The 12,696-nt window shown below is 46.6% G+C and overlaps 1 protein-coding gene across 1 annotated transcript in view; it reads left to right on the top strand.

Annotated features, from left to right (window-relative positions):
• The window catches only part of LOC143362704 (uncharacterized), a 35,779-nt gene extending 24,302 nt beyond the window's left edge, over window positions 1–11,477 (top strand). Inside the window, 5 exon segments of the mRNA XM_076803094.1 lie at window positions 3,511–3,554; window positions 7,239–7,299; window positions 7,573–7,619; window positions 8,193–8,332; window positions 8,334–11,477. Coding sequence (XP_076659209.1) covers window positions 3,511–3,554; window positions 7,239–7,299; window positions 7,573–7,619; window positions 8,193–8,332; window positions 8,334–9,011 — 970 coding nt within the window. The 3' untranslated portion in view covers window positions 9,012–11,477.
• Window positions 11,478–12,696: the final 1,219 nt, after the last annotated feature.

The following is a 12,696-nucleotide window of genomic DNA, read 5'->3' as shown; positions in this document are numbered from 1 at the left end:
GCACTTTCCGCAGGGTGTCATTTTGGTCATTCTCGGGGGTAGCCTCTCCGCTTGCGGGAATTGTGGCGGTCTCTTACGCTTTAAACTATAAGTGCCCCCTGCGATTGACGATCCTGGTCTGTCGGGACAACGATAGGTGGAGGCAGCTTGAGGACGAAAGTGTGCCAGGTCATCCGCTGAACGAACTAAATCGTTGACGGTTAAATTCGATTTTATAGTTTTCGTCGGAAACGGTCGGTTTATCTTCTAGTATTCTAGTTCAACATTCATAATATTTGTCTTGCTTTCTTACCTGAGTCGTCCCACTCCGACGCGCTACTACTGAGCTCAGCTGAAACTAACAAATACATACATCGTCATACAACAATCTCCAATCAAACATTAAGCGTTCAAACGAATAATCTAAATTTCTTTAACACGCTGAGCATCGCAGGACTTCCTCAATTTACTGAATTGCTTAAAAATGTTGATCGTGAAGTGTTAGAAATTATTCGGAAAAACTTGCTCTATTTTCTCTCTTTTTTTTTTAGGATAAACCTTGAACGAGATTGCTTGCTTAAATAGTACAATGAAACATACAATCTATACGACGGGCCACGGCCAGGCCCGATCGTAATCGCGGGTCCCGCGGTAATCTAGGTGCCTGTGGCGTCAAGACCGGAATGCCGATTCGCGATTTAGGGGTTGTAGGGGCCGAGCATCCGGACGCGCAAAGTCCCCCTTGACTTCGCGACGGTGTTTCGTCCCTGGGTGTTCGCCATGATGACCCGGACACGTACCTGCGAAACGTTGAATCAATCGAACACAGTCATCGATTAAAGGACGGTTCGCCATTGCCGTGAGAAGCTGGTAAAACCGTGAATTCCCAAAGAGGGAAATGCGATCGATTTTTGGTAGTTTCGACGTAAACGCCGCTAGTTGCAACCGAGCGAAACAGCGGGTTGAACGTTTCCGTTCGAATTAGGTTACGTACGGGTCAATTTCCGACGGTGCAGTGTGGTATTCTGCGGAGCATTCGGTGCCGTGGCTGCACGAACACATCGCCCTGGGCGTCCCGTTCGCGGTGTTCTATGAATGTGGAACGCTGAATTTGAAATTAGTAGCCAACATTGATTTTTCTGCGCGAGGCGGACCGCCGGGAGGGTTACATTTTGACAAATACGCCGCGATGCTCGACTATCGCGTATCCGTCAGCAGCCAACTGTTCCTGAGAGGCGGCGCTCGCCTTGATCCACAATTTTCCCGATCGTAAGCCCGGACGGGTATTTTCCTACGGGGAGAAAAATCGGCAGCGATCCGGTTCTCGTGCGCGTGTTTTCATTCGCGAGGAGGATTCGTGAACGGGACCACACACCGCGCGGTCTTATTCAAATGAACACCGCTTACGCACGGACTATCGGCCCTGCCATAAATGTCTCCTCGCAGTTTCACGAGCATCTCCTTATTTTAGCCGAACCCAGCGACGCGCAACACCTCCGAAACCACCCGCGAATTTATGCGGACCGAATAATGCGACTCGGAGCGCGCGCCCTCGATGCGTTTTGTTGTTCGAGCATACATTCGTCGTGCTAAGCCCGCTTTGAGTAAACAAGGAAACAGCCATAGGCCCTAGGCTGCCATTCAAACGGAATCGTGGCAGCTATTACCCGTCTGATTCCCCATAATCCGCCGTATAATTCGAGTTAATGGTTCTCAATCTTCCGGAAACCATGCTGGCCCGTGTGTGGACGCATACGAGTAGAACTACATGCAGTGGAAGAATGCGAATGACGTGATACAGCTTCCAAATTTTTAATATTAACACAGAGATTTATTATCGTCATCCGCGTCTGGAAATTTTCAGAGAATGCTAGAATATAAAATTCAATAGATCTTAGCACGATTTTGGTAACGTTGACAATTTAGTAATCAGGGTAAATGTCCGCGCAGTTCGCAATTTGCCGCGCGTGTTTTTCGATTTGAATGTGCGTGTCGGACCAACGGGGTTATAAATATTTAAGTTGACGCGACTCCGGTGCTTTTGATAAAGACGAAAACGACGAGCAGGAACACAATGCCCCGATAGCAATGGCTCTTTCCACGGGGAAATTCCGATTGACCTGAGCGCGAAGCGCCTTGCCCGGAGACACCGCCACGTCCGCGTCGAATCTGTAATTCAAATTTGAAGTAAAATTAATTTAACGCTCGTCATTCTTCACGTTCCAAGCGGCGCCACGGTGCGCGGATCTCCAGCAGCCATTTTTCGATATTTCATTCCACTACTTGATAGATGCGTCTCCGCGTGAGATGCGACTGTCACTCCCAACGGGTTCGCCGGGTGCCTTTTATTTCTCGATGATCGTCCTACGAGCCTAAATCGCCGGGAATCACTATCTACACGAAGATCGTTCGACTGTTGAAAATATTTTTCTCCCAGAGCTACATAGATTAGGTACATTAAATTGAAAAGAGAAAAATGTGTATCAACTTTGTGTTAGTTAAATAATACAATGATTTGCTTGGAACTTTAGGAATCTGTTTATTTTACTCTTATTGAAATGATAAAGTTATAGGACAAGTGATTAAAAAATCTGTTAAAGTGTTAATCCTGCATTTTCCAAATTTAACTACACTAGATTCGTGAAGGGAAAAATGACTTTTCGAATCCAGAAAAATTGCGAACGCGTCTTTTTATGCAAAATGTAAAATGATGGTTGCACATAAAACAGTATTTACACGTTGCAGGTTAACTTCGTTTCCGATCGACTCTGTAGATCAATTTCGAAAGAACAATCGAGATCCGTCCGCTCGATACTCTGTTATCGGACACGTGATCGTATGCTATCCACAGTGGGAAAAGTTCATCCTTCTTATTAGTCATTATAGGTCCTATATAATAGGTTAAAGGTACCCATATAATCGATCGACAGCGAACGATCGTGGAAACCAGCTGGTAAAGTCGGCGAATGAGTTAGTGCTTCTAATCGTGTAAGGCTAATCGATGGTGTAGGGAATCCGGTTCGAGGGTAAAAGGGGCGAAAGCCACTAAAATGGTCCTATTAAGCCTCTATAGTCACTATTAAGCCTCTATAGTAACACAATTGAGCTCTCGCCCATTCTCACACAATGGCGGTTGCCAGGGTTTCGTGGAACCAAGTTCATTCTGGGGCTCGTCCATTGGAAAAGAGAGATTGAAACGATTTCACGGTTATCGCTATACTTTTCTGTCCCCTCTCGACGAGATTTATCAACGAAATTACGCGAGCCTCGTATCTGACAATTATCCTGCTCCTGGATTGCTGTACTGATCTGAACATTTTTTAATTATTTTCGCTTTTCTCTTATGGAATTCAGAATTTATACGGAGGTCCGTTATTACTGTGGATTTTTATGCGACATGAAAATATTCTGTTTCAATTACGACAGCTAGGGGCTAAATAAAAATCTTCTAATCTAATCTAGCTAATAGCTTAATAGCAATTTATATTCTGATTTTTGGAAAGTAAAAACGTGTGTTCTTTTTCGTTTCAGGTTCTTCGAGTTGATGGAAGATTTCACGTCTACTTGCGGTGAAGGTGAGTCCGTGTAATATTATTTATCAGCCGATTTTCTATGCGAGATAATACCAATACGTATCACTGTACCACCGCAGCTATTCGTGATAGGAAAACGCGGAATTCCGCTACGATTTCTGGTTGAGAGGGGCGCTGCTGCGGACCCGGCCAGGTGAGAGATAACTAAGCCGAGGCCGTTTACAGTGGCCGGGTGATTTATCGGCCGCGGAATGCAAGATGTCGTTAATCGTCTTGCACCCATCCCACGAGTCCCCGTGCCCGTGGTCCACCTCCGGGCCGCGCATAGAAAGAAGAGAGGAGCGTGCGTTTACGAGTGTTTACGCGTGTATCGGCGGCCGATACCGTGGAACGTTCGAACTTCGATCGTTCGATTGATTTAAGGCGGCAGTAATCGGCCGACCGAAATGCCCTCGCGCGGCTCCGCCGTATGTACATATGTACGGTACGTGTGTATCGCGCGGAGGGATATTTTCGTGTTTATGCGCGCGCGCCGAGGCGAACGTTAAAGGTCCTTTCCCGTTTCAACGGCTCTTACATATATTTCCAGCGGCCGGGTGTTTACGTTCTCCGCTAGAAGTCCGAGGAACACGAAAGGAGACCCATCCACCGGAGGCTATTTGAGCGGACGCACCTCCCGCTTATATATCATATTGCCACATTAACCACGTCGCTTCGGGTCGTACTTCGCGACTACTCTAGTAGCCCGAAAACCAACCTTCGTTGTTCCCCAGGGAGTGGCATGCGATACCTTCTACCTACGTCCCCGTCCGACCGCCTAATCGCCTCTCGAGCTCTTCCACTCTCATGGTCGCGTTCTCCGCGGCTGTAGGCCACAGCTCATTTTCGTGACCTCTCGCCTTTATGCCCGCAACGATTAGAACTGCTTTGAGACCCGAGGCTTCCACTACCTGGCGTCCCGGTGTCCCGCAGCAATTATTAACAGTGAAAATAAATTCCGTTTCATTCGCGAAGGGATGAAATCTGAAGTATTTCTATTTGAAACGCAATCGGCTCCGCCTGTAATGCCCCGTCAATTGGAATTGATCGAGGAATTCCGATATGGCATATCGATCGACACGCTGGTTATCGGTGAAGGATGGACGTCTCTGTTGTGATTCGGCTCCTGTGGAGAATTGTTTGAGTTCGTTTGTTGAGCAGCGGGGTGCCTCGCCGCGCATACTTTCTTCGTTTCTTTCTTCCTTTCGAGGCAGCGCGGATAGTTCGACTTGTAATGTTTTGTGCCCACGTTTCCTTCGTTCTGATAACTTTCTACACGGTCCTAAACGGTCAGACAGCACTAAATTATTTTTTTAACACTAGAACCACCGAACCAGTCAAAATAGTGGATAATTTCTGCTTTCACGATTAGTGAAACTATGGACACGTTTTCACGAGAAATTTTTTAATATATCTCTTCTTTGGGGCACACGTTACCATAAAAATCGTATGAAACCTGAGCAAATTCGATCTTGCTCTTATTACAAAGGGATAAGTCTAAGTCACGTTTAGGGCTCGGTAGTTCTACGGTTAAGTTGCATCAACTGAAGCGCATGAAATCCGCGATCCATTTATTATGGAACAATGAACGAACGTGGAAAGGGGACGACGAGCATGCCGAAATAGATATTAATTGCGCGTCGGCAGTTCGCCATTGGCAGAAGGTGAAGATGCATTGCCCGATATTTAATCGTCCGTGAAAGTCGATACAACGGATCAGAAAAGGTCGTGGGTCATTGGCAATCTTTCGGAGGATCGGTTTATTTGCCAGCCTTAGCATGTCGGTGCGCCGCAGGGGTGCTCGCTCTAGATTCACATTAGATGCCGACGTGTTCCGAGAATATTCCCGGTCTTCTGCAAGACGTATGCTTCTGCGTATGCAAAAGAGAGATGACCCTGTGATAGATAGGAACGTGGAATGATCTTACCTTGCTTGCTCCCTTGCGTGTAAACCTGGCCACTTACTATCCGTTAAGATGGCCGGCCGCTGCCGGACTCTCCTCCTCGTCGCTGTTCGTCGAAACGTGCGTCGATCAATTGGCAATAACGCTAATGCGTATCTTTCGTCAACGAATGTTCGTGGAAAAATCGGGCGCGGATTCGACAATGTCGCTCATTTGAAACAGTGACATAACATCTGCAGTTCTTGAATTATTCGAAGAGTTCTTCCTTGTACCGGTTGCAGATAGAAATGGTACTTGATTAAAACAAAACTGATAGCTTATTAAAAGAGAATGAAGTCGATGTGTTCGTTGGGCTCCGAGACGAACAGTTTGCAACATTTGTTTGCAGCCTGTATTGGAAGCTCGTTTAACACGGATGGAACGAAGAGGTTCGCGCCAACTGTTGCAATGAAAAGAATATCATGTAACCAGCATGTCCGAGAAAGCTCAATTTGGGGACTTGAAACGCGGCTCGCAATTAGAAAACGAAACCACGGTGCCCCGAACACCGGCCCGTAATTAATCCCGGTTCGAGTCGTGATACGTCGCTCGGTATGATACTCTTCAATTACGGTTATTTTTCGCGATTCTTTCGGGCATCGAGGGGCATAATTTCCTGCGGGGCCGCTGATAAATATACCGGCCTTATTGTATGGCAGCACTGAAACGTTCAGACCTCGCTTCTGCGTATAAATGGCGTCATGTTTCCGCGAACGATCTTCTTAAGAGGCTCGCGAAGGTCAACCAACATATCGCATGACCTCCGATGGCCACTTAATTCACAACGTAAGTCGAGGTGAGAGGCCACGAAGTGGGTCCAAAGTGTTGCGTACTCGCACACGCCGAGACGCCGCGCCAGCGGAAAAGGAAAATGCGGAGAGAGAGAGAGAGAGAGAGAGAGAGAGAGAGAGAAAAATTGACGGGGCAGAAGTGGTAGTAGGGTCGGTCATGCCGGTCATTATGACCTTAGCGACTGCTCCCATCGAGGGTTCGGCCCTTAAGCTCCCTGTACACTTCTCGAACGTGCTGCGATGCGTCCAGGTTTCGTCCAACGTCAGTTTCGAATTATTTTCCGACAGTAAAGATTAATTTTTACAGACGATTAAAGGCGTTCCCCGCACACGAGTGGTAGCATAAAAGATGTGTTCGGTGAAAGGAAATTAGGCAAAAAGATAATCGTTGCGGAGAAGTAAATATCATGGGACTTGCAAAGGTATGCTGATTGCCGCTTCGATGCAGGTTGGTCCTGAGGCGGAGCTGCGTTGCAACAGTCGTGAGATTTAGGAGCCTACGCATCGTAACAAGCTCGACCGTGTGTAGAGGGCTTTAGAGTGCCGCCCGTGACCCGCTCAAACTCGAATCGTCGTGAATTCGTCGCAGCTTTTGCTGGTAATTTGCGGTAATATTATAATCAGCCCCTTGCTGCGCCCGAAAAGGCGCCGACCCTGCCTCCACCTCTCGCTGAATTGATGACCCATGAAATCGTACGTCTCACCTTACGCGCGTTGCTGCTCTTGCAATATTTTCGGCGGGCCTCTCCTTTTCGAACCGACACCGTGCGCCGAATTTTGCAAAGTGGCTCGAAACGATGGTTGCACTTCTGTACACCATGGGACGCGACCTGCGAGTTACGGAATTATAAATATCTCATGTTCTCCGAGCGTTCAATTTCATTCGCCATGTTATCCTACATGTGTAACGCCCTTTACGTACAGCTGAAAAACATCCGTTTCTTTTGTTTCAGAAGACATAATTGGCGTTCATTGCACGCATGGTATAAACCGTTCCGGATACCTTATTTGCAGGTTAGTATCCTTCTTATTCGTCTTTACCTCGTCGCTGATTATTCTTCTGTTCGTTCGAATGAACGATCAATGGTGAACTTTCAATGTAACTATTTCCATCCGATTATTATCTCATTTGAGAATCGTTGTCTGTTCGTAGATACGTCAAAAATTTGTCGAATTCAATTGGTGATTAACCACAAAATTAACGACTACTTGAAATTAGTACCGCGAAGTGGTCGGGTCGAGTTGGTCAGCAAAAGCGTTTACTATATCGTAACTCTCTTATTCCAGATATCTTGTGGAACAATTAGGGTGGAACGCCGAGGAGAGTATAAAAAGTATGTGATCTTAGTTTTCCATTTCAGATCTCGATATTGAATATATTTGTCGGTTTATTGATTATTAGAATCCGTCAAGATCTACTACAGATTGTTTTCGACCATTCCGTTGCCAATCAAAGTAACAAAGTATAACCGAAGAATAGTTCGATGAATTCGTTACAAAGAGTACAATAGCAAAAACCAACGTCGATGGTACGTGTCTGAAAAGGTGGATCGATCTCCGCGTTCAATTTTGCCGGTTTATTTGAACAAAGCAAATCCGTAAATCAGTGAGAATAAAAGGTGACACCACAAACCACAGTTCGCCAGCTACAGTTAGACTCGTTTCTCGTGCTCTAGAGCGGCTTTCGATGTTCATGCATTTCGGAGCAGCCTTATCAGTGCAATACCGGTAACAAAATCATACCGGTTTGAAGTACCTGGTCGAAAGATCGCCGAACCGCTGTTCGAGATCGAAGACTAACGGAACCGTAGAACCGGATACAGCGAGCCGGGTCCGAAAGAAGCTACTTTCGCCCAGCGCGCTAGTATTCGCGCTGATACCAGGTGTGTGTTTTGTGCATGTTACAGCGTTCGGTGAGGCCCGCGGCTACTCGATCGAACGTCCGAGTTACGTGGCGCACCTGAAGAATCTGCCGGAGGAATCAACCCGCCCGAAGCGAGCGAGCGAGCGAGCGAGCAAGCGTCATGGGACCGCCGAGTTTCGGTGCGATGCGTCGTTGTTTCGCAAAAGACGGAGGTGGCGCATTTCCGCCTCAGCCGCCGCCGCCGCCTCCGCCTCCTCCTTTCGGTTTCGCGGGCCCACGATTCCGGCCCATGCCGCCGCTTCGGGGCCCGCCGCCGATGTTCGGTCCCCGACCGTTCAGGTACGGACCTCCGCGTCCCCCCCCGCCGCCACCTAGGTCAGGCTTCCCTATTCCAGGTTACCCACCGCCGCCACCTAGACCAGGCTTCCCTATTCCAGGTTTCCCACCGCCGCCGGGCCCTAATCGGAACGCCGGCGGGGCCCGAATCCCGCCGGGACCGTCCGCTCGGTTGCCCCCGCCGAAAATACCACCGCCACCACCACCACCGCCGCCGTCGCAAGCCGCCAGGCCCCGGCCATCGGCGCTCAGACGCCTGCAAACGCAAAAGCGAAAGCAGCATACACGAAACGGCATCGCGGCGCTGGTGAAAAACCGCGCGAGCATGATCAGGCGGACCGGGCACCACGGCAGACCGATACCGAAGCTGCACAAGGAACAGGACTTTACCGTAGACACGTTCGAGGAGAACCTGTTGGCTGTCTCGGGACAACAGAGACGCCCGAGGACAAGTTCGATCAGGACAAGTGACGATTCGCTAATCAGCGGGTATACCAAGCGTACGATGTATCTACGTGTTAATTGACATTCAGAGTCGCGGTGCACACCAACACTCCGAAAGACTGGTGCGGGATGGACAACGTCGGGGCTCACTGGTGTAATACGTTTATGCCGATTCAACGGCGTCCTCTCTTCGATTTCTCTCTCTCTCTTTCTCTTGTCCGTTTACGTCCATTGTATCCATCCACGACGGAGTAGACAATTCGATGGTAATCGGGTGCTTAGGTTTTTAGGGTCGACGCCGGTGTGGGTGGTGTTTGGATTTGATTGTAGTGTGGTTGGCTGAGGTGAATGCGAGCGATGGAGAAGGGATTGTCGATTTGTCGAGGGATTGTTAACTGGATTTTTGCACTCGATGCTAGACGCTTGAATTCCGGAACGTACACGAGGAAGAGCGAAATCGTGTCGATTTGCTCACACTACACTCGAATTTTCAGCTATTCTGTAAACCCTCTTCTGTCCCTTGTTCTCCCGATTTTTCGATGCCCACGTAATTTGATTTTTGTTGAGACATCGCCGTTGTCACACACACACATGTGACACTGGCAGCGAACGCGTCGTTTTTCTTTTTTTTTTTTTTTTTTAATGTATGATGAAGAAGAGAGCGCCTGTTGCGCCCACGCCTGATGTATGTACAGACTGTAATTCGGTACTTACGAGAGCAGTCAGGGAACTAGATCATTCGGAAGATCACGAAACGTTGCCGTCCAACCATGTTTCACGATTCTACTGAAATCCGTTCCCTCATTTCTCCCGTTAGTTGGTAATGGGGGGACGCAACTATTAGATAAGTAATTTAACCGGTTACTTTGCATTGAACGCCCGTTCTTCGTAGATTAAGTTTAGCATAAACTCTTCAAACAGTGTATTTCAAGAAATAAATGTAAAGAACGTTATCAGTGCTGAATATATAGTGCTTTCATAACGTATTCTAAATCATATGTCGCTGAACGACAGGGGATTACAAATTTGTTACTCGCGGCGACATTTGTCCAGTTCTCGTTCCGTTTAATTCCGCGTGCGGTTTCCCTAGAACAATGTCGCTGTTCGCTTTACATTAAGAAGTAATTTATTGATTACCTTCGAGCAAGTCGTCCGGGAAATCGAAGGAGGAAATTTTCTTTGAACGCGACGATTCGTCGATCGAAAATGATTTTCCGGACGACTGGTTCTCATGCTATCTAGTACTTGTTAAAAGTTCCACAGACTGTACAATTTATCATACGGTAAGTTACCCAGCTGTCGTTTTAAACTCGACTATTGCAAAATTCGTTCAAGTTCTTACATATCAGCGTGCTTTTACGCGCTCATGTACCTAATCTTTTGAGATCAGCGTTGATCCTCTTTTTGAAATACAATGGGCGATCGAATTGTTGGAGTCACTCGCATAAATCGACGATTTTAAAAGAAATTGTTAAATGAAATCGAAGCCACACCAAATCCTTACTATTTTTTAAGAATTTTTCAGGGTTGCAAATTGCATCCGCCGTGTGGATAACAGAATATATTTTTCGTACGGTGGCTCTAATAATTTGATGATCTGTTAATAATTTAAAGTGGCTGCTAGAAAAGTTATAATTTCGAGAAAAGGTTGAAGCCGTTAATTAACGATTGAGACGGACAAAAGTAAGCGTTCGGCTATGAATTGGTACTAGCTCAGTCGATTGATAATAAGCTCAAAACTTTAATCAGCTAATAATCAGCTCTGTCTAATTTCAGCGATTTCATTGGTATTAATGAGTAGCTCGTTCGATCCATCGTACGATAAATCGTCTGTGGATCTTCTGGAATCATGTGCAGGTATGGTCACTCACAAAAATCTACATAGATTTGCGAAATTTCAATTATTCTAGTAAGACGCAATGGTTAAAGCAGTATAAAATTAATCTTAAAGACTAGAGTACTATTTTCAGAATAATCCTTTCGAGAAATTATAGCGACCGTTGTATTTTACGTTAACTAAATTTATGAGAAATATCGTTACGGAGAATCTATCCTAACAAGTAAATCAACGTTCGTAAAATACGACAAATTTCCGTTTTCTGTAAGTGTTTGCTATTTAAAATTTGAACGTTTAAGAGTAGCAGCTGTACGTAGACTTTCGTAAATGATTGCGTAAATCGTTGAGACAATTTTAGTTTGTTTACAAAAAAAAAAACGATCAACTATTTCGTTACGTTCGAGTCGTCCTGCACGTTGCAAATCTAGCATGTCCGTCGCTCGATTTGCGCGTTGTAAATCGAGCCTGTTAAAAAAGAAAAAATGGGAAAAGTGCACGATAATGAATGATGAGGAATAAATGTGACGTGTGACAAGGAATACAACGTTTGTTATTGACGTCAGTCCACAACTTTCTCCGCCCCGAGCGCCTCGATCCGACAAAATTTATATATTTTTCGCTCCACGTACACACTACACAGACGACGATCTCCTGCGATCGCATTTTCCCTCGCTACTTTGTAAAACTGTAAATATACGCTCTACTGTACACACTGCTTACCGTTTTATCGAATAAGGGACCAATTTCTCAACAGGTCGATCTTTCCTCTTAACAAATTGCCCACTCGAATCGCTAATTAAGCGTGGAGAGTTTCTCGACGAACTTTTCTTTGGTAATAGCATTTCTATCATTTCCAAATTTGTAAAATAAGGAAACGTCCACATTAAGAATCCCCAACGGTGTGTTTATTTTATCTCGATTAATTAAAGAAAACTTTCAATGGACAAAAGAAACTTTTTACTTGTTCTAGTTTCTGTAAACTGATCTCCGTAAATTCGCAAACTCACAGTTTGCAAGGAGGAACGTTTAGAGAATGTTTTAGCGGATTTTTTCAAAAATTGCAAACCTGAAAAACGTATCGACTTGCCCTAGTTTCGCCCGCAGGATTGTCCCGGTGCAAGGATCGTCGATTCCGCGTGGCAACGACCTAACAGGGCAATTTCCAAAAATGTCTCGGGTCGGAGAGTATAATGAAGTGCCCGGGCAAAAAGTTGGTCCGTGTAACGCAAACGCAAACAAGTTTCCCGGAGGAAGCTCGCGGGTCATTTGAGACGCGGGAGACTCTGGAGAGCGCGGAAGGATAGTAAATATTATCGAAAGATACGGTTTGTCATGGCGCAAGTAGATCACGGGACTAGAAATGTATAAATTGTCAGAGTCCGCGATGGAACTCCGGCGAGCGTAGGACAAAGTGGATGGCGGATAGCGGGAATTTGAAAACTTTCCCGGAGGTGGAAAGATCGTCGCCCTTCTCGCTGCGATCCCCGGGATCGCGGAAGGCAATCCAAAAGCAACTCCTCGATCACGGGAAATAATAGTCCTGCTGCGCCATAACGTCCACGCCCGAGCCGGGGACAATTGCTTTCCGGCCGGCGATAGCGGGGTACCTATCTCAACTAGACATTAGATTTATCGACATATTTTCTCAGTCTTTTGAGAGAGACTTTATTTATTTTTGTACAACGACGTCCGCCGCGCTCCCGGCCCCCATTTCTCTCCCCATTTGCCTCGCTTTGCCTCGCCTCGCCTCGCCTCGCCCCGCTTTGCCGGACTCTGTCGATGAAATCGCGCTGAAGGGACTGCCCGTGTAAAAGGGAGCACAGAAATGCGGGTCCCTGCGCAGCTCCGGCGAGAAACCGAAGAAAACAAACACGAACGGGGCCCATGTTTCATACTGCCGGTAATTAGAATACGTCCGCCATAGATTAGA

Source organism: Halictus rubicundus, chromosome 17 (assembly GCF_050948215.1).
Source record: "Halictus rubicundus isolate RS-2024b chromosome 17, iyHalRubi1_principal, whole genome shotgun sequence".
NCBI classification, from domain to species: Eukaryota; Metazoa; Arthropoda; class Insecta; order Hymenoptera; family Halictidae; genus Halictus; species Halictus rubicundus.
This window is presented reverse-complemented; position numbering and strand designations above follow the sequence as displayed.